Below are 21,403 nucleotides of genomic sequence, written 5' to 3' on the forward strand. Positions count from 1 at the left end.
CCACACCTTGCCTCCCCGTCACTTAGACATGGATGAAACTTTTGAGTTCCATTACAGCTGCTTCCCTTTCACCCTGCTCAGTCCTGAACGCACAAGTCCAAAATGCTCCTAAACCTCTGTTGTCAGAACTAGGCTTTGGAGGAACCAGAAAAAGGAAGCCAAAGGCCAGAACAGGTAAACTCTGAAGATTTAACACAGAGTTTGTTAATCCAGGATGCTCGTTAATGACTTACTGCTTAGTGTGGCGATGTGTGCTGCATAAGTTACATGAACACAGGTAAGTCCTGCTACACTTTGCAATGCATCAGCAACATTTTGGGTTCTGTAAAATAAACAAAATCCAATTTTTATTGCCACTTCAAACATGCCAAGTAAAATGTGGTATCTAGAAACGTCTAGAATTATTCTCTCTCCATATTGTTACTATTACTATTTTGCACAGTAAGCCTCAGTTACTCTGCACAGAGAATTTCAAAACCTATTATAAAATGTATTCCACTTTGCAAGCAGGCACAGAAACTGACAGCAACAGAGAGCCTGGGATTGCAGCCCCCTGCAAACCATCTTGCTCATCCTTCATTGAACAGAGCGTTACCTAACTGGCGCTGTTGCTGCAGCAACTTTTCCCAGCCCTGAACAGTGCCACAAAGGTGCTGCCTTAATGTAGATAAGCAGTTTCACTGTCTTTTTACATAGAAGACACAGTCAGTTGAAAACGAAAGACAGTTTAAAGGGAAATATTAATTTAAGATAATTGTTTTAAAATTACTGGGAAGTACTGATGTATGTAATGAAACACTTAATTTTCAACAGTCTTTGGTGTTAAAAATAGAGTGAAAGGCCAGATAAGGGATGTCTTCTTTTAATCACCACAGCATAAATATCAAGTAATACGGTGAGAACTGGATTGTGTGCAGGTAATAGGTATGTACAATCCTCTGACATCAGTACTGTTACTTATGTATCTTGTCAAATTGCCTAAAGCAAAGGTACGCTACTTTTTCCTCCAGAAGAGCCTGAAGACGTACATACCTGTGAAGGTACAAACACTTGTTTCGAACCTGGTTTGGTTCCTCTCTACAACAGAGTTGTTAGCATTGGTAGACTGTATTTCTAAGCCTCCTGCCCAGGACTGCATCCAAAGCCTAGCTGGAAATCCTCATGTCCCAGATTTTCAATGGCAAAATCCGTTGTGGTACTTACTATTTGCTGGTCGCAATCTTGTCTTTAAATCCATGCTGATGTAGTTCACCTTGGACTCCATACCACCCATATTAGATGCAGACCAAAAAGAAGAATGAGTAATGAAGAATGAGTCATCATAATTTATATTTTAATACCTTTTGGTGATAACTATGATAAACAGCACTATACATTTACATGAAATTGCAGTAATATACAGGACATACATTTGTATAAAAAGTGAGGGCAGGAATTTAGCAACAAAACCGACATCCCACATCAGCACTGTGGCAACAGTGGCCAGCAGCTAGCTAACACTTTGGGCTTCTCCTTCTTGCAGGCCATGGTTTGTACTGTTATCGGAAATCATAGGCACTCTCTGCCGTGCCTCTTCATGTCCTGAGGTTCTAAATGCTTCTCTGGTTATTTGGCTCTAAAACATGTTCTAAGCAGAACTAAAATACATAGCTGAAAAGTCTGCTTATTTTTGCTTGGTTCTTAGCTAAACCATTTCTTCAGGGATCAGCATATCTGAAAGTTAGTGATGAGTAAATGCATGACTTTTCTTTCAATTTCTGTCATATTATGTCAGCTCCGTGTAGACAATTTTCTTTTTAAAACATCCTGAGACAAGAACATATGGTTCTTTCATTGTTTAACATTGCATTTTAACTCAGCTTAGAGGAATCGGCTCAGAGTCAATAACTGCTCAGTATGGGTTCAATCTGGGACCTCTTTATTCAGCTTTATGCAGAAAAAGACTTGGTGTAGATGGGGAACAATAAGCCCGATGATGAGAAAACAGATTTATTTTTCACTCTCCTGTCTCATGTCTCTCTCATGAAGGTGACATGCTTGACGTGCCAGGTCACATGGCAATAGCACATGATGCACCCTGTGTGTCACACGGCACAGGAAAGGCTGAGTGAGTGGCTGCTCTGTTTCACAACAAGCAGTGAAAGCACCCTTACCAAGACTGTTACCAAAAAATTGCATATTGGAAGCTTCTTGATAGCTGGTCTGAAAAGCTGGTGAGGTATGTGTTCCAGTCGCTTGTCAGGTGGATCCCATCAGTAGTCCACTGGACCATATTCTGAAGCTACAATTCAGTCCAGTGAAAACCCCACAAACGTACGATTACTCCTATACAAACCAAAAGGGCTTTTAATATCCTTAGACAAGGCAGTTCTGCACTGAGCCAAAGCACTCACCTTCTGGTGCAATGAACATCTTTAAGCTTCTATTTTCTTCACAGTGTCACATAGAGATTTAGAGGTGAAAAAAAAGAGCATGAAAATGAAACAAAAAGCAAAAACTCCTCGTCTGAATGTGTACATATTTGCCTATCTTACACAATCAGCAACAATTACAAATAATCTTTATTTTACAGTTTATTGTTTTGTGAATGCTATTTGACAGGCTAGAATGATTATGAAATAAATTTGCTTATTGTGTCTTCCATCAGACTGCAAGTTTTAGAACGATACATGCATCTCTATGCATTTATCAATGATAGCTTCTTTAGTCAGGGAGGGAAGACGAGGTGAAAATGAAGATTTTATAACTGGTTGGACATACAAGATCCACATCCCTTTCTCTGACTGATCTTTGAGTTCAGTTAGGCTGGAGTGTCATAGTCCAGCAAGTATGAAGTACTTGGTGGAGGGGAAACCTGTACTTGAAGCGAATGGCTTCAAGTTTTTAGCACCCCCAACATGTGTTTATCTAATGATAATACTCAAACTAATTTTACCAGGTAGCCAAAGCTGTATGTGCAGGAAAATAAATATCTGAATTAAAACATTTAACAGACAATTCAGTTATAGTGCGTATTTTCAACATACTGCTTTACAAGTACTTACTACATAAACTAATGGAAGTGTCTAAATATAAGAGATCTTTTGGTGATAGGAAATATTTTTAAATTACAAGATCACAAAGCATTAGAGGATCACAAAGGCAATTTTATTGCTTGAAAACAGATTTTAGAGGACTTTATAAAGTAAGTCTGACTTTGAAAGAGCTTATTTATCTATCAATTTAGTGCATAACTTCATATATTAATTTGAACATTAAATTACTCAGTAAATTCTTGACAGAAGTCACACTATACCTTTACAATCTGTCAATGACTGTAAATTAATATGTATAGTAATTATGCTACTGCAGTGCTTGGGAGATATTCATTCAGCTCACATATTTTCCAGAAGCTCCTACTGACACCGAGAAAGTTGCTTTAGTTCTCGCTTGTTCATCTCACATCTCCAAATTAGCACAGGGATCGCCTCTTTCTTTGTACCTCTAAAGTACCTTGCACATAGGGACTTCCGAGCAACTACTGTAACATGAATTACTAATCTAGAATCTAGACTATTCCAACTTGGCCAAGAAGAAAGACTGCAGGGGCTGCTCCTGGAAGAATGATTCACTGCTTCTTCCTGAGAGGAACCTGCCAACAGCTCTTGCGGGGGACACACACCAACAAAATGCACTTTACTCTGATGTCTGCTAAAGAAATCTCTTCCAGACTGTACTTGCTTGGCTAACGACTGCCTCACTGAGATCACTTCGCCTACGCCACTGCACCTCACCTATGCTAAGCGTAATGATAAAAATATCTCAGCCAGTGACCGTGGCCAGATGCCTGGTGACTTACAGATGACTCAGAGCTCTGGTGGCCTCTGACACTGTGGAGCATGCGAAATCCCTGACACAGCTGGATGACCTGGCTCAGAGAGAGAAATGCCTTAGTGCGGTTCCACTGATTCCTCACTGAGTGTTCCCAGATGGTAGCAGATGGCTTTTGCTTCTGTTAAGGGTTCCCAGATGCAGTATGCAACAGCTCTCAGTACTGATCACCTTTTCTATCCAACATCTGTACAGAGGCTGTGGGAATGATCATGATGCAGTATATGGACTGTGGTCTTATTAATATTAATGCTACTTTATCTTTGCTTTCAATCTGGGAATTACAACTGCCCTCTGACACGTCTAATATTGAGAACATACTGAGAAAGAGATGAAAACCAGCTTGATGAAGCTCAAGTCCAAACATATAAAGATGACATGAATTAGAGGAGGAAGCCTTCGGAGGATACAATGAATCAAAGAATGAATGTAGCATTTTCCGAGACGGATTAGAGAAGTCCAGGGAATAGAGAGGTTCATTTTGATCAGCAGCGTTCCCAGAAGGACTGTTAAGTTCACAAGAGTCAGAGCCCAGCACTCTTTCTGCCCCTTCTGCTTTTGACTGAACACACACCTTGCCTTCATGATGCCTGTGAGCACGGGATGCGCCCGCGTTGACCCTTCATCTGCTTGGGAATCTTGCGTCTTGAGGAGCCCCAACAAAGTTTGTTGATGGCTTTCACAGCCCTCAGTCAACACAAGTGGCTGAAAGAGATGGTTTGCCTCGGAGCATTTACTGTGACATTCCCACTTTGGGAAGAAACACATTTTGCTTTCAGACCTTAAGATGACTAGAGTTATTCAGTGTTTCTAAACATTTATGTGGTGATAGTCACTTTTGACAATTTGCCCATTTTTCCGTGGATCACAGCTTTTCACAAAGCCTGCATTTCTCTCATAAAACTATAAACCCAGGCAAAATCAAAAATCCCTCTCCTTACCTGGCTTTCCAGGCCTTCTGCATACACATACACCCTCAAGAAAGAAACGTATTTTCTTTGCAGATTATCCCCAAGTCATTTAAGGCCGCTGAGAGGCAGGAGGCAGAGGCAGACCTTCCCGCAGCCATTTGCGGGACCCTGGCTCCGCCGTGCGGCACCCCGCTCTCCGCAGGCCGCCACCAGGGGCGGCCTTCCCGCCCGGCCGCCCGGCGCCCCGCGGAGCGGAGCGAGGCCGTGGCGGGGGCGCCGAGAGACGCCCAGCCCGGCCACGCTCCCTCGGCGTCGCCTGACAGCCGCGGCCCGCGCCGCCATTAACCCGGGGGCGGGTTTCTTTCCCCCGCAGCGGCCGCGGCCCGCTCCGCCACCCGCCCGCCCCCGCCGGTGGGAGGAGCGGGGAGCGGCCCCGACCCCGCGGCGGCCGGAATCGCGGGCGGCCGAGCAGGCGGAGCCACCGCGGCAGCGGGCAGCGGCGATATGTCGCACCCGTCCCCTCTCGCCCGGCCCAGCAAGCCCTGCAACCCCCGCGCCTTCTTCGATGTGGACATCGGGGGCGAGCGAGGTGGGGAGGGGGCGGGAAGGGACTCTCGCGGTGGGGACCCGGGCGAGATCCGCGCGGTGGGGCCGGGGCCGGGGCCGGGGCAGGGGGGCCCGGGCGCCCCTGAGCGGAACGCGGGGGGCCCGGGCGGGCGGCCGGGAGCGGCGCGGCTCATGCCCGGGCCGGGCCGCGGGGCGGAACGTTCTGGACGGGGAGGGAGCCCTGGGCTCCGCTGGCGCGGCGTGGCGCCGGGCCGGGCGCTGTCCCCGCGGGCTGCGAGCGCGCACACCCGCCGCCGGGCAGGAGGAGAAACGCGGCCCCGCCGGGATCGGGCCTCCTGTGGGGCGGGAGGAGACCTCCCGCGGCGCCCTGCGCGCTCCCGCTGAGGTCTCCCCGCCAGAATGAACAGGCCCGAGGAGATGGAGAGAAAGGCAACATGGCTGCGTTGGCACCCCGTTCCCCGTGCGACCCGGCCGAGGGAAGTATCCGCGGGTGATGCAGGGGAGCGGGCGCAGAGGCCGCCATCAGTGGACCCTTGCGACACGTTCCCGTGCAGCCTCGCCCTGCTGAGCGTAGCGGGCGGGCCCAGTGCCCCGCACCGTACCTGTGGCGGCAGCCTGCTCCTACCCCGTCCCGCCACGTGCTGTCGGTGTGCCGAGCTCGGCCTCGATCGAGCCGCCCGCACCTCAGGCTGCGACGCCCCCCGCGTCCCGCCGTGTCCTGGGGACGTGCCTCAGCGTGCCAGGCCTTACCTGGCTGCCAGGCCTTACCTGGCTGCCGCCGCCGGCCTGGGGTGCGCCGGGCGGTGGTGGTCATCTGCCGCGGTAAAAGCTCCGGCAAACCGTCGGTCCCGGACATTCTCTTGGCATCGCCAGTGTTGCCAGAGGTCGTTCAAAAATCTGGGCAAACGGTCAAAATGGAAATAAGAAGAAAACAACATAGAAGCTGAGATGGTACTTGAAAGCATAGGTTTTCAGAATTTGCATGGGTGAAGGTAGATGCTGCCTTTTTCTCAGGATATTGCTTCTGATTTATTCATTCTGCTACTCAAAAGAATAAAGGAAGAAAGTCTGTACGATGATTTGCTTTTTATTGACTTTCAGTTGTCTAATTTGTTTTCATTCCTGTATTAATTAGAATTAATATATTTACATTTAGCTTCCGGTAGAGTGAAGTTATGTTAACTAATTGACTGTGAGGCTGATGAGAGAACAGGAGCATCAACTGATGGCGGCTGCTAGGAGTGAGAAATAGCTCTCTGAGAAGCCAGTTTGTGAAAGATGAGCATTTGACACAGAATCCATTTGTCAACTATTACAGGATCTGTTAGCTACTCAGGTTTCACTTCCTTTAGTTAAAACATGTACATTTTTGGATTTAATGATTGCTTGTAGCGTCTGTAACTGTAAATAGCAATTATTCATAGGCATGTTAAGTATTACTGTGTCTTAGTAAAATTGGGGTTTAAGAGAATGAGGAGTAAGGTTGGTGTACATGTTTGGCATAAGCCTTTTGATCAAATAAAGGTCTCCACAAAACAGTCTTTTTTATGGTATCTATTTTTGATTGAACAAGCTACATATGTATGTTAAAATAGACATAAAATAAGTATGCCTGTTAAAATACATAATTTGGCTTTAATAGATATGTGTGTGATTTCCCATGCACATTTTTTTGGCAGAAAATGCATTTGGCATTTTGGTAGTTCTTGGCAGAATCTGTCTTTATTCCCCCTAAGTTATTCTTGATAGTGGCATGCATTGTCGGTAATAACCTTGCTAAAAACCTGACGTAACTGCCAGCGATTGCCATGGAACAACCCCAAAATGTAAATTTAATAGTAATCTAAATAAAAATAATCAAGTCTGAAACACTGATTTCCTTTGCCCTGTCATGCTCAACACATCACTATGCCAAGGACGGGACTTAAAAATATGTCTCATTCTCTCTTTGTCGTTGCAGTTGGACGCATTGTCTTTGAATTATTTGCTGATGTTGTACCTAAAACTGCTGAAAATTTCCGTGCGTTATGTACAGGAGAGAAAGGAACAGGGCCTACCACTGGAAAACCTCTCCATTATAAAGGATGTCCTTTCCACAGAAGTAAGTTCTATGAAATCCTCTGTTTCCCTGTTGGTAACAGAAGTAGTCCGTTATCAGTACTTGAAATAATGTTAAATAATATTTTGGAGCACTTGTTTAAGAAATAACTTGACTGAAAGTAAGTTTTTGACTTTTTGATCCTCCTAATGACTAGATGTTTTTACCATGCATTGACAGTAGCAAACTATAAATTTACCAGTAAGTTAGTAATAGTAAAACTAGTTTGCTATGAATTGTGAATAGGTTGAAATGGATTTCAGGTAAAGGGTTAAATATCAAGTGATGTCCACTTAACTGAAAAGGAGTACTTAGGGGAGACTTGATAAATAAAAGGTGGTTTTCAGTTTTATTTAGGCGCAGGTGCTGGTGACAGGGATTGCTCTTCATCTCTGAATTGGTTTTCTTTATGCCTTTTCTGCCTTGCTGCAGTATTTTATAATTATTTTCTTTTACAGTTATTAAGCAATTCATGGTCCAGGGTGGAGATTTCTCAAACCAAAATGGTACAGGTGGAGAAAGTATATATGGTGAAAAATTTGAAGATGAAAACTTTCATTATAAGGTACTCTATTGAAAATACTACTTGTATTCAGTTTTTAAAGTTTCAGTGGTTTTTATTTTTCTTCAAGTTCAGAATTAGTTAACGTATTTTAAAGCAGGTTAATGTATTTTTGAGCAGTGGAAAGAATGCAGCAAAAAAGCCCTGAACTATAGTTTGTCCTTGAAGTCTTTGTTGAATACAGAACAAATACATGTATGAATACATACAAAATGAGGTCAACCTCATTAAGGCAAAGACAACCATAGTCTAAATTTTCTTTTTAACTGCACCATCAGAAATTAATTTGAAACAGTACTTTAGCTCTCATTGAAGTAGGGATTTATTTTAAAAGAGTGGCAAATTTTGTCACTCTGAAGCATATACATTATGTTAGCATTAAATGGATTTTATGCCTTTTTTTCATATACTAATAACAGTAATAAGATTAGATGTGAGAAATACCTTTCTTATTTAAGAAGTGGGGAATCCATGGTAGATTGCAGAATTAATCCAAAGGAAAATTTAAAAGACAGCATTTTCCCCACTACAGTTATTTTCAATGATACGAGAAGTAAAAGGCTGTTTATGATTGTTTGGGGTTTTTTTCACCCAAAATGTTGGAAAAATGTGCTGTGAACAAAGCAAGTTTTTGAATATGCAAAGATCTTGATTTGAGGATGTCATTTTAAGAGATGCTGGCTTTGATGGCAGAAATTCCTACCCCTCCCATTAGTTATTCCCACTCCTGTATCAGAGCTTCACTATTTCATTACTAGCAACCATTAGTGCAGTCCCACAAGCAGTTTTGTCAGCCCAGCTGTGGGAAGAGAGGAGGGAGCTCTGCTGCAAGAGTAGGAAATTCTAAAACTGTCTTTCCTCGACATCGACATCTTGTGACACCAGGAAGACTGCAGGTGCATGTGCTTTACATACACAACAAGTACAATTTTTGAACAACAGTTTTCTCAGGATGTGTCCTGTGTCTTCTCTTGTTTCTTTTGCAAAGGCATAACCGTCGAAATGTCCATTACCATTCTTCAGGCTTCTCTTTGTCATCAAAATCAAATGCAGTTGATGCCTACAGGGTCTGTCTTTTGACACAAGATTGACTTCTTTTTTATGCTTTTGAAGAACAAATGTTTACCTTCTGTATTTTTAAATCTTTTTTTTAAGCATTTTAGTTCTACCTTTCTTTAAAAATGGGTATTCCAGAAAGGGAAGAGGACTGCTTTTCACCATACTGTACAGCAGGTCTGTGTACCTTAAGCCTACAATTTATACAGTATTTGAAGATCTCCAAATTTAAGTATTACCTGTACACTGTAACTTACATTTTTTGGATAGCAGACTTAGCTATTCTGGCAAAAAGTGGCAACCACAATAATTGTCCTGAGTGCTCATCTGTGTTCTCAGATGTACATAAAGGGCTGTGTGGCTGGAAAAAAATCCCCTGTGCTTGAACTACCAGTATCTTGAACCTATGTGGGAGTACTACCTGGAAACAACAAAAATAACATGTTCTGCAAGTACCCCTTACAACAGCCAGGACACCCGCTGTTGTAGGTGTAACAGTTCTCAGCACTGGCATTAACCATTTTCATATCGTGTTACTATGTGATAGCATATGAATGACTCCTCAAGAACACTGACTAAAAAACTTACAGTCAACGTTGTCCCGTGGCTAAAACAAAGCCCTGACTGCAATTGTGCTTGCCTTCAAACAGTATTTTAGGAAAAGAAAATATGGCAATCCTCCACTAATTAGGCATCAAAGTCCATGACCAAGTTTGGAGCAATAGCTGGAAGTGTAGCTCCAGCACTCGTCATAGAGTTAATTGCAGTTGTGAGAGATGTTCTCTGAAGTCTGACACTCACAACGGTGGTGCCCATAGCACTGCTGCTTAAAGTTACTCTTCTGCATTGGTCCTTGTCACAGGATCTCTAGCTCCCTGAAGAAGGAGACTGTGTCATCGTTACTTTTTTGGTTGTACTGTCAAGTGAGATCTGGAGGTAATTATGAACGAACGCAGATGATCCCCATTTCTGTACTTCTCTGACTGCTCAGCTATAACAAAAGTTGTCGATGTGCCAGGGATGACTCGAAGAACTCACTTGGATCTTGTACAGAGTCTGGGAGCTCAATTCCAATCATCTGTTGGCCAAGTATGTTAGGATTTTAGTGGGAGTTAAAATGCTGCTACTATGTAGAAATTCACTGGATCTTGCACTTAATCTAGCAGTCCTGCAAAGTGTCCTCAAACCACTGTCTTGGACAACAATGAGTTGTTTTTCTTGACACTTGAGGACACTGGAGCTACCTGTTTGTTCTTATGTTGTTTGTATGGTTTGCTGTAAATTGCAATAAACCGCAAGACTTTGTCAGTAGTCAGCTTACCATGTCAGATCAATCCCACTAGGCTTTTCTTGGTGTCAGTTCTCCAGCTAATGGCCATGCTGTTGTGGAACACCCAACTTACACAGTCCTCAAGCAGTGTTGTTACCATGGCACAGTTTTGCAAGCCTGGAATCCGTCAGAGAATCTGATTTTGTCTGGACTTTTTTACTTGCTTTATAAGCTCACAAAATGACAAGCAGAAATCATCACGGGAAAGACACTATCATCTGCAGTGTTTTTCAAAACACTCGTGGCAAGAAAATGCATGAGTGACAAGAGTCTTGTTTATAAATAGGGACTCTCATCATGGGACTAATGTTGAGACTTGGTCCCAAATGAGATGGGGCTGCGTGTAAGTGTGAAGATCAGAAGAGCCACCAGACTGCTGTCCATAACTTTCCAACTTGTCCTCCAAATCTTTACAGACAAAAGGTAAACATGTAGGTGTAAGGCAACACCAGAGCTTGTTGTTACTTGGCTCTTTGTTTACAAACCATTGCTGTCAAGCATTAGTTGTAATTGGGGAAAAAAAAAAAAAGAAAAGTAAGATTTACAGGTTTTATTCTGCCTCTTGGGCAGTGCATCAGTGACCAGCCGCAAATGGTATTTGCAAAAATGTCCTACGGGGGAACCCTTCTGATTAACTTGTTTGCCAGCAACTATGATGCAAAATGTCAGATGTTTGTTTTGGAGGCTGCATTCCTGCAGGCTTGCTACCAGACGCCTTCTCTTGCTGTGGAACACAGGCTTCCTCTGTGTCATTTGCCATCTCTGATTTCCAGGATGAGTTTCAAGATTAGAAGAGCCAAAGCCAAGATTATTCCAGTAGCTTTCTGTTGGCTAGGTACAAGTCTAGCTCTCAGTTGTACAACCTTTTCCCAGAGTTCCTCAGCCAAATCCTGGTTGAAAGATTCAGACTCATTGTGCCATATGACCGGATGAACACCTCAGGCAAGGAGTTCTCCCTACCACCACGGAAATCCAAACACTGTGTGGGAAAAGTTTTCAAAACAACAGGTTCTTTGAAGTGGTAGAGAATGTGGGGACAAACCAGATGCTTAAATACAGCTGTCTCAGACTGTTGTCTCAAACTAATCAACCTCCCGTCGAGCTCGGAGGTCTACTTCACAGCAATTTCTGCTTCCATCTCCTCTGTGCTGTCATACTTTTTTTTTTTTTTCGCCATCCCCTCCTCCCCACAGTATCAAGTTTCTTAGGAATACCACAGCTTGCATGCTTCAGTCATGTACCAGTGCCTTGGTATAACATACTGACTTTGTTAAACGGAGTTCCTTGCACTTAATAACCACATCAGCTTGGGGAGAATAATATCTTAATGGCTGTGTCATGCCAGTTTAACAACAAGAGATTCACAACACGTATGAAAAGTACATTTTTGCAGTACAAGCGAAAATGAAATAATCTGTGTGATGGAGCAAGATAATTCTTAGTTCAAAGAAGGAAAAAGTACTTACGGGAAACAAGATAAACAAAATCTTCTCATGTTGGGCTGTTTAACAAATTTTTGTTAGTTTGTGGCCTGGTAGCATAAGCCAAAATAATTAGATGGTTAAAAATCCCAACAGAATAAAAACTGTCTCTCTAGGAAAGTGAAGGAGTTAAAAAAACCCCACTAACCTTTAAAAAATAAAGACCACAGTCCCCTAAAACCCATAGTTCTACAACATACTTTGTGCGAGTAGCCCTTACAAAATTAACAATACATACCATTTTGACAGTGTAACATTAAAGGTGGTTGAAGTGGTGTTTTGCTTTGTTTCTTGAGGCCACCAGTCTTGAATAATCAATCCAGTGAGGAACTTCAGATGTCTCTCAGGTGATCTGTCTAAACTCGGCAGCTGCGCAGGAGATTGAGCGTACAAGAAGCAGACAGATGTTACAGCATCAAGTCACACATGTGGCTCTGCTTGCTAGACTGCTAGGTGGCAAGTAAAGATGCAGAGCTGGGCAATTTGCCCTCTTCAGTCATGATAGGTAGAATTAGTTGCCAACTGTATGTAACTGTCAGGTTTACCATTTGTCATTATGGCTGTCCTTGCTCTCTATATAAATAGCCTTACAGAATCTTACGTATGGTTTCATAACAGATCTTTTATATGTTGATTGTGGTTTTTTTTTCCCCAATGCAGCATGATAAACCAGGGCTGCTGAGCATGGCAAATGCAGGACCCGGTACTAATGGCTCTCAGTTCTTTATTACAACGGTGCCTACTTCTCACCTGGATGGGAAACATGTGGTGTTTGGCCAAGTGATCAAAGGAATGGGTGTAGTTAAAATATTAGAAAACGTTGAAGTAAAAGGAGAAAGTCCTGCTAAGGTAAGCAAAATCCCAAGCACTTTGGGATGATGTTTATCCTTCCATTATATGATGTATATTCATTTCTTCTAAGTGCTTGGTGTAATGTTTAGAACTATTAAATGTTAACTGGTTATTTTTACTAACAGTGTTAATTTCCATTTTACTGTCCTTGTTAAGAGGCTTTTGTTCTTTTGCTGTAAATTTCCCCTGCACAAACAATTGATTTATTGTTCAGCACAGCTGTGAGGGTGGAAGCCTTTTATCAGGGTGACGGTGCAAATGCACAGCTGGAAGTGTAGAATGGGTGATGAAATTAAAAGGTGGAATTTACAACCCTACCTAAGTGTTATGTAATTCTTGTGAATTTTATGTCAGAAGTTGTATTTCTGGAAGAGCAGTCAGTTTGTAGGTCATGTCAGTTTGTGGTTGTTTGAAAAATTAATACCTCTGTAACTTTCAAAGATTTAGCAGTTTGAGAAAGAACTGTCTTCTCCAGTGTAGTAGAACTTCGATGTCGTGTGTTTTGCTGCAGCTCACCTTGCTGCCGGTTCCTCTTCCAGCCTTTCCGTGGAGCGTGGGTATGGTATTCTTGGAATGCTGCTCCTCTGAAGGCAACACTTTCTGTGATAAAAGCCTTTTGATGAGGATAGGCTAATGATGTGGTGGGTTTCTGAAATCAAAGCACCCAAACAACAGATGAAAAAGCATTTTAACTGAATTTTAAACAGCACTCAGAAGTTGTGTCTTTCTTGGGGGAAATTGTCTTAATAAGCAATACTGCTATTTACACTTTATTTTTTCAGTTGTGCGTCATTGCAGAATGTGGAGAGCTAAAGGAAGGAGATGATTGGGGAATTGTTCCCCAGGATGGATCTGGAGATGCTCATCCAGATTTTCCTGAAGATTCAGATATAGACTTGAAAGATGTAAGTATTTTTCTTTTAAGGCATTTTACAGAATGCAAGACTTGTAGGTAATCTGAGTTACATGATGTCTGTGATGATGTTCACGAAGCGTTTTTTCTTAAGAACTGATCAAGGTCCTGATTAAATGGTGACATTAAATTTTAGGAGAGAGAATGCTGTGGGGAGGGGATTGCTATCTCTTTTTTTCAGTGCTAATTGCAGCTGATTTTTTCCCCAGTAACTAAAACCAAAATTACTTACAATTATTACACTTAATTGTTTTCTGTTCTTCATTTCTTTTTCACTTTTGTTTGTGCTGTAGTGACAAATTGCTATTACTAGAACTCCGTCCTGCAGATGACTAACTTAATGTTGTACCTACACATGTTTTCTGTGCAACTTTTTAAATATCCACCCTTAAAAAGATTTTGACTCACTTACTAGAAATAATAAAAGATCAAGCTTTTTAAAAGATCTTTACTACATCAGAGCTAGTCTTTCTCAATTCCCAGTAGTTGTTTGCTTTTCAAGTTGTTCAAACTGAAGGAAGACCTGTTGTTGAGAGTTAGGGAGCAAACTGGTGAAAGCAGCTCTTCTGCAGGTTTTTACTTTATCATTAAAGTGAAATAGACAAACTGTGTAAATCAAAGTGTTTTGTGAGAGGGGAAAAAAAGGGGGCTGCACGTGTAGATTCCAAATAGAAATAGAATAGTAAAAAAATATTACAGCTAGAAACCAGAAACTCCTTGTATCTGGCTATTGAGAAGCACTTCAACTTGTGAAAATGTTTTTGGATAGCATTTGCTGTGGTTCAGAACTGAAGTTGGCAGGTGCCTGCCTCCTCTAACTTTAAACTTGTTCATATAAACTAACTACAGAAACCATAGTGATGTTGGTCTCATGCTGTGATCGTTTTTTTTCAAGGTCATTAATTCTAGTAGGGTAGAAGTGTAAACTGATAGTATTACAAATGGCAATATATACATTTGACAGAGCTTAAGACAACTGTGGTATAGACAGCAGTAATGATAAACTGTTTATTGCCACTGGAAAAGTAACTTAACACTTGAAATGTATGCCATTCTGGAAATAGAAACGATGGATTTGATAAAGACAGGCAGTTGTTCTCTTTCTCCTTCCATAAATGTTTTAAGTGTTTTGAGAGAAGGAGAGTTGTGTTGATATGACTTCTAGTTCGAGAGCAGGCAGAGTTCAGGTGACTAATGCCGTTTTGGAAGCAGAAGACAAAATTTTCTCGGGAATAAGGCAGTCTTGGTTGAATACTTTGATTGTTAACATGCCTTTTCTATGAATAACGGTCAGCACCTTTTATATATAGCTCTGTGTGGGTAGCAGCATTTAGAGGAAGGAGTTGAACTGCTATGTTGTCTCTGGTATTTTCTCAGCCTTTATACTGTAGAAAACCCATTAGGAATTTCATCTTTCATACTATTGTGTTACATAAAGTAGAGCATATTATAGGAGTGGTTTGAAGCTAGTATTTGTCTAAAATTGGAATATTTTTATTCTGAGATTTTATAATAATCTTTGAAAGACGATGGACATGGGATCCTACTATTAAACATTAAGTAATTCAAGACTTCTTTCATAAGTACATTCATACTTTATATTTTCCATCTATTTTATTAGGTTGACAAGATTGTGGCCATAGCAGAAGACATAAAGAATATAGGAAATACTTTCTTCAAATCGCAAAATTGGGCAGTGGCAGCTAAAAAGTATAGTAAAAGTTTACGGTAAGGCTATCATCATTCAATCAGGTAGTTCCTATAACCCAAATTAATACTGCAGTCAACCAATGATATGCGCATTTAAAAAACGCCTGTTGCTGTGCTCTTTTATTTTTCCTTTTTTTTTTTTTTTTTTTTTAAGAGAGCCTTCTGAATCTGGAAAACATCTAGTTGATTTTTAGCTACTTATTCAAGTAGGTCTTCTACTCATTGCTAAGTAAGAGCTATAGGCAGGAAGTATTGTTTAGAAAGGACAAAAAGCTCCTTTTTTAGTACTCTTGCTGTGCTGGTGCATAACTGGGAAGAAGAGCACAATAGTATACACAGGGTAGTTAATGGACAGGAAAGGAGGGAGATACTTCTCTGATTTTTAAAAAACAGTAGGTTTAGGAAATGGGTAAGTTCAAGAGAGAGTACCCCCAAATGTGACCCTTATTAATTCGTTATTAATTTTTCTGAGGCTCCATACCATCATCCTGACTCCATGTATAATTCAGACTTCCCTTCAAAATCATGGTCTTTCTGCTTTTGTTTCCATACTGCTCTTTTCTTCTTTTCATGCTTTTTGTTTTATGTATATGAGGTTCTCCTAAAAACTTTTTTTCTTTTTTGAAGTTATATTGACCTTTATCCTTACCTTCTTAATGATCACCAGTTAACTAGCAGTAACAATAATGAAAGAAGAAGAATTCAGGCATATTTAATGTTTCAGCTGAGGTTGTTAACTGACTGGGTTTCAAACAACAGATGTCTTTCTGAAGCATAAAAATGAATCCTGTAATTACAGATAGTAACCCAAGATGCAACGTCTCCCCCTGCCCTCAAAAAGTCCATCACAGACCAACAGAAACCCCAAAGTAAATAGGATTTCTATGTAAACCTTTTAGAAATCATACAGAAAAAAGGCTCAAATGGATCTTTAAGGAACTTTGTGTTGTATCTGTCCATTTCCTCCCTGCATTCTTGGGTAAATACCAGTTATAATTATGCCATCCCTTACAATTAGTTGCCTTGTTCATTCTTAAGCACACCCAATGATGGCTCTTCCAGTTTGAGTAGACAGCTTCTATTTGGTGCTTATTTGTCCTTGTGGATGGAAAGGATAGTAACTTTTCTAGACTAAACAAATCTGATCATTCTAGCTCTTCTTTATAGGCTATACTTTTGTGGATATGCCCTGTTGTTGTATCTTAAAATCTAATACTTTCCATAGGATGGTGTACTTTAGCTGGCACTTCACCAGAACTGATAGGAATAGAATAGCTCTTTTCTCCCATGTCTTATGTACAACTCACCTAGCAAACCATGTGGCAGAATTGACATTTTTGTCAAAAAAGTATTACTTCCTATTGTCTCCCTTGATGTTCATCTTACTGATTTCTTTGACTTGGAAGCTTTAATTTTGTTCCCAGAGTCGTTGCAGTCTTTCGTGTTTCAGTGTGATTTATAAATATTCTATTCTGGTTTTGAACATAACACAGTTTTGTATTATAACTCTCCTTAGCTTTTACCCTTTTCTCTCTTTTCTGGTTCTCATCTTTTGCATGATGCCCAGCAAGGGCAAAAATCACTGGGACTGTGTCTAATTTACTTTTTAAGTATTGCTTATTCCTGTGGTCCAAAGTTGTATACAAACCACGCAACACTCAAAAGATAAGGCATGCAAAAGTTGAACTTACGTAGGCACTGAGCTGCAAAGACTGCATTAATCAAGGCATGCTTAAAATGTGAATGTATGCAAACACATGATTTTTATGTTTTAAATAAAAACCACAGAAATTCTATCAAGTAGGCCGTTAAAAGAGTTAGAACTTTTATATCCACAACAGACCTTTGTCACTTGAAATAAAAAAATCTGACAGCATTAGCACATTGTAAATTAAGAAGAATGAGATACAGTTTGCCTGTCAGTTTGCCTATGAAACAGAGATGCAGTAAATGATGTGGCTCAGTCCTGAACCAGCGTCAGTTTTGAAGTTCAGGAAAAAAGTTGTGAAGGAAGACAGTGGAAAGAAGGTGGAGTTACTAATGCTCATAACCAACCCTCCTTTACAAAGTAAAGTTAGCTTCAGATTTTAGCCATAAATGCCTAAACTAATTAAAATATTACTCAGGGAACTGAAGGAGAGATGAAGCTTCCTGTGAACGTGGAAGGTGCAGTGGTGGTGTTGACATTTTGCCACTGATGAGCAACATGTTTTTTGAGAATAAACAGTCATTGCGATAAATTCTAATGGTTTCATGCCATCTAGAATAGTGCATTTGTCTAAGAAAAAGAATGCTGTTAGTACAGTGGAGGGATAGGAGTTACAGGAAAACATTCGCCAGTGAGTTAATCTTTTTTTGTCAGGGTAGGTCTTACATATTTAGTTTAATAAATATTTGTAATAGTGGAATTGAAGCTGCTTTAAAAATAACAATTTGGAGAGGCTAGTTCACGCCTCTCTGTGGAAAGATAGCTAAGGGCAGAACAAAATGAAAGTTGCAACACTAATACTTGCTCTTTGTAAATCTGTTTTTCTGCAGGTATGTAGAAGCTTCTGAAGCAGCGGCAGAGGAGGCAGACAAACCAAAGTTAAAGGCTGTTGCTTTGACCTGCATTTTAAACATTGGCGCTTGTAAACTAAAACTGTCGGATTGGCAGGGAGCCATCGAAAGTTGTTCAGAGGTAAATTTAATGTTTAGTATTTTGATTAACAATTGGCCTATATAGAAAATGGAGACTGAAACTACAGAGCTATAAAAGTCTTCTGACAAGCTGATGGTTTGAAAGTAAACAAAGTAGAAGGCTGATTGTGAAGTTATTACTAACTTTCCAGTATGTGGCTTTTTTAAAAGATTTTGAAATTGAAATGACTGATTAGAAACAAACAAAAGAGGGTTGTTGCTTACTGCCAGAAAAAACCACACACTGTCATTGTCAGTTTTGTTTCCTAAGAGCAGAGCTAATTTTTAAATTACAAAGAGTTAAACTGTCTTCAGTGATAGAGGAATACTTTTCTCTGGAAGACTAGTATGAGCAAATCATTTTACTTGCTTTTAGATTTGATGGTCTTGAATTTTATTAATTGAAGTGACTTTTCTAACTAAAGCCCTTTCAGGTGGGCTTAGTGGAGAAATGAAACCAGTGAATAGGAAGAAAGAAGGAAGGAAATAATAAATATGGAAATATTGAAAAATAGTAGAATGAAAGAAAAAAAAAAGAACAGTGACATAGACATACTGACAGAATTTAGTACATTTGAGGAAACTTTAAATAATTCAGTAAAACTCCAAAATTTTGAAGGAAACAGAGTAAAGAATGCTCTTACCTGTTAGCAGAGGATCCTGAGCAGCATCTCCTAGGGCTTCATGCTGAAAGCAGGAGTCTCGGCTAATCTGTGGGCGAGGGGTCTTTAGAGAGCCGGCTTGCCTTCTAGCTTGCTGACGGCGTTACCACATGGAAAACTTTCAAAAACCTGTCTTCAGAATGGACAAATGGGGGATGGGGAAAGAAAAAAAATAAGAAAACTCTGTAATGCGATATCTGTCATCTAGAAAAATGGTAAAAATTGAAACAGCATTTAAGTGTTATAAATAGAAATTATTAATCATAATACTTGCCATTGAGAAAAAAAAACTTCCTTTTTTTTTTTTTAAGATTACAGAATTGTTAGATAAAGGCAATTCCATAGCTGTAATAGACTTCTGTAATGTCTTTAGCTTACACCTCATCACAAATGTTAAACAGCGTATCAGTGTTTTAAGCAGAACACCAGTTTCCTAAGATTAACTAGTAGAGTTCAAGGTAATTGTTAATGAGAAACTATACACTTTCACTTTTATGATTTCCTAAAGCCAAAAGCATTTTAAATTAACAATCTGTAATGCATGCATTATTTGGTGTAAATAAGGAATTACGAATGGCTGAACCTGTTCAAACAAACCTTGCTTTAAAATAGCTGTAAGCACAATGGTTGAGCTAAAACCAAGGAATGCTACTTACGTGTACACAGTAGAGACGCCTAATTTTCTAATTCTTGACACAGAAGAGGCTTTGGGCTTTATAGAGACAGATCAGGATGAGCACCCAGAGGAATACTTACGCTATATGAACAGCCAATACTGAAGTGATTTAAAAAAATCTGGATGCATCCTCTAATGTCTGTAATTCTTAATTAATGAATTAAAATTAATACATGAAATTAATAAAGCCACACATTCATGCAAAGAGATTTCCTCTAATCACTAAGAAACTATATTCTTTGAAATAATAATAAAGACAACACTATGGAACTATCGGCAATAAGAAAAAAGAATGCAATCTTCACAGGCAAGAAAACAAAACACCTAGCTAGCCAAATTAACTGAGGTATTTTTAAAAAATAATGTAAGTAATCAAACAGTGGAACAACCTCTTTGCCCAGCCACTGTATTTCTTATTTTGATATTATCATATTAGAGCTGGCATATACACATTAGTGAAACCATTCAGCTCAAAAAAAGGCTTAATGGCTGGAGCTTGGCAAGATGCCTGAAGCATGAGATGTATCGCTTGTATGTATCTTTCTAGCCTACAGTGCAAAAAGCTTTACAGGAAATCTGCATGTTTTCTTTATGATGGCATTTGAGGTATTTTTGGTGTGAAGGAAGGCGCTGCAATACAGGGAGTTATACTGTGAGACTCAAGGTTAGGATAACTTGACCTGCAGCGACACCTTTGCCTTGACAGAGGCATGTGTGTGTGTATATATATATATATATATATATATATATATATATACACACACAGAGGTTCCATTTTATCCCCATGTATGCTTGTGCTGCACAAAAGACCACTTCTGGTGCAGTGGTATTAAAACTGATTAGCTAGCTATTCAGTGTGCTACAATATACCATTCCTTTTTACACAGTTAATGTTTTGACAGCTTACCCTCAAACCAACTTGGGAGATTGTCTGCTGGTGTGAACTGTGCCATTTGTGGAGATGGGAGGCTGTGAAGTGTATGAAATGTTAATGTGACAATTTTATTAAATTTACAGGCTCTTAAAATAGATCCGGCAAATACTAAAGCTCTCTACAGACGGGCTCAAGGATGGCAGGGAATAAAAGATCTCGATCAGGCATTGGTAAGGATCACAATATTTAATTTTTTTTTTTAAAATCTAGACATTTCATCAGAACATTGATTTATATTTCTCTTTTATTTAAGGCTGATCTTAAAAAGGCTCATGAAATAGCCCCGGAAGACAAAGGTAAAATAAAACTGTTTGTTTATAGATCCTTTACATTTTTTTAAGAATGTAACAATGTAACCAGGGTAGTATTTAGTAGGAAATCATACCAGTGTGATGCCCAAAATGCTGGCTTCTAACAGCTTAAATGCTGAGGTATTGAGCACAGAGCCCAGTAAGGTGGAAAACCTGTTTTTATACAGCAGTGATGTTTCTGGTGCACTGGGTAACCTGCTTACGTAGGTCAACAGCACGCCTCTTGAAACATCTTCCTCTCTCACAGGGGCCTTATTAACTTTCTTAATATCCTGGTCTAATTGCATAAATTTTTAGCTCATAAATTCTGTGTTGGCACCAACACTATGCTTGCTATACCCTCCTCTACCTGGTTACCTTACCAGGTGAAACAAGGTAAGGGACAAGGGTTTTTTGCTGCTAGTATCTCACCTAATAGAAGATTAAATGCCGTTCTGTTATACAAAATAATATGGGTAATTTGCAGCAGTGTGACCTGGTCTTGACATATGAGACCTAATGTAAAGAGATTACTATAACAGTATCATGGATTTTCTTTTTAAGCAGCTATCCAGACGGAAACACTCAGAATCAAACAGAAGATAAAAGCCCAAAAGGAGAAAGAGAAGGCAGCTTATGCTAAAATGTTTGCTTGATTTTTTTCTAAACTTTTAAATCTATGCACGAACTCATGCAAAAGGATAAATGGAGCTGCTTCTTTCATTTGCCCTGTACTGCAGTTTTCGGTGTTTACAACTCAAAAATCTAATAATAAAGACAAACTGTTCAAAGGTGAGGTGTTTTTTCTTTTT

General features: G+C 40.2%; 1 protein-coding gene and 1 long non-coding RNA gene across 3 annotated transcripts; one reads left to right on the forward strand and one right to left on the reverse strand.

Annotated features, from left to right (window-relative positions):
* The first annotated feature begins 5,154 nt into the window (after positions 1-5,154).
* On the forward strand, positions 5,155-21,387 carry PPID (peptidylprolyl isomerase D). Its single transcript, XM_087737267.1, has 10 exons — positions 5,155-5,370; positions 7,309-7,449; positions 7,905-8,011; positions 12,536-12,724; positions 13,510-13,632; positions 15,262-15,368; positions 17,889-18,030; positions 20,385-20,471; positions 20,555-20,597; positions 21,159-21,387. The coding sequence occupies exons 1-10, from the start codon at positions 5,286-5,288 to the stop codon at positions 21,245-21,247; spliced, it is 1,113 nt and encodes a 370-aa protein (XP_087593393.1). The 5' UTR covers positions 5,155-5,285; the 3' UTR covers positions 21,248-21,387.
* LOC148051448 (uncharacterized) lies at positions 5,377-19,920 on the reverse strand. 2 transcript variants are annotated; one of them, XR_015699924.1, is made up of 4 exons: positions 18,674-19,920; positions 13,244-13,376; positions 12,114-12,244; positions 5,377-6,245 (listed from the first exon to the last, which is right to left on the reverse strand). It is a non-coding gene; the product is annotated as an uncharacterized LOC148051448 (long non-coding RNA). The 2 variants fall into 2 exon arrangements; XR_015699923.1 differs by lacking the exon at positions 5,377-6,245 and adding an exon at positions 8,038-11,373.
* Positions 21,388-21,403: the final 16 nt, after the last annotated feature.

Source organism: Nipponia nippon, unplaced genomic scaffold, assembly GCF_047370975.1.
Source record: "Nipponia nippon isolate SJK-2023a ecotype South Korea unplaced genomic scaffold, ASM4737097v1 scaffold_6, whole genome shotgun sequence".
In the NCBI taxonomy this organism is placed as follows: Eukaryota; Metazoa; Chordata; class Aves; order Pelecaniformes; family Threskiornithidae; genus Nipponia; species Nipponia nippon.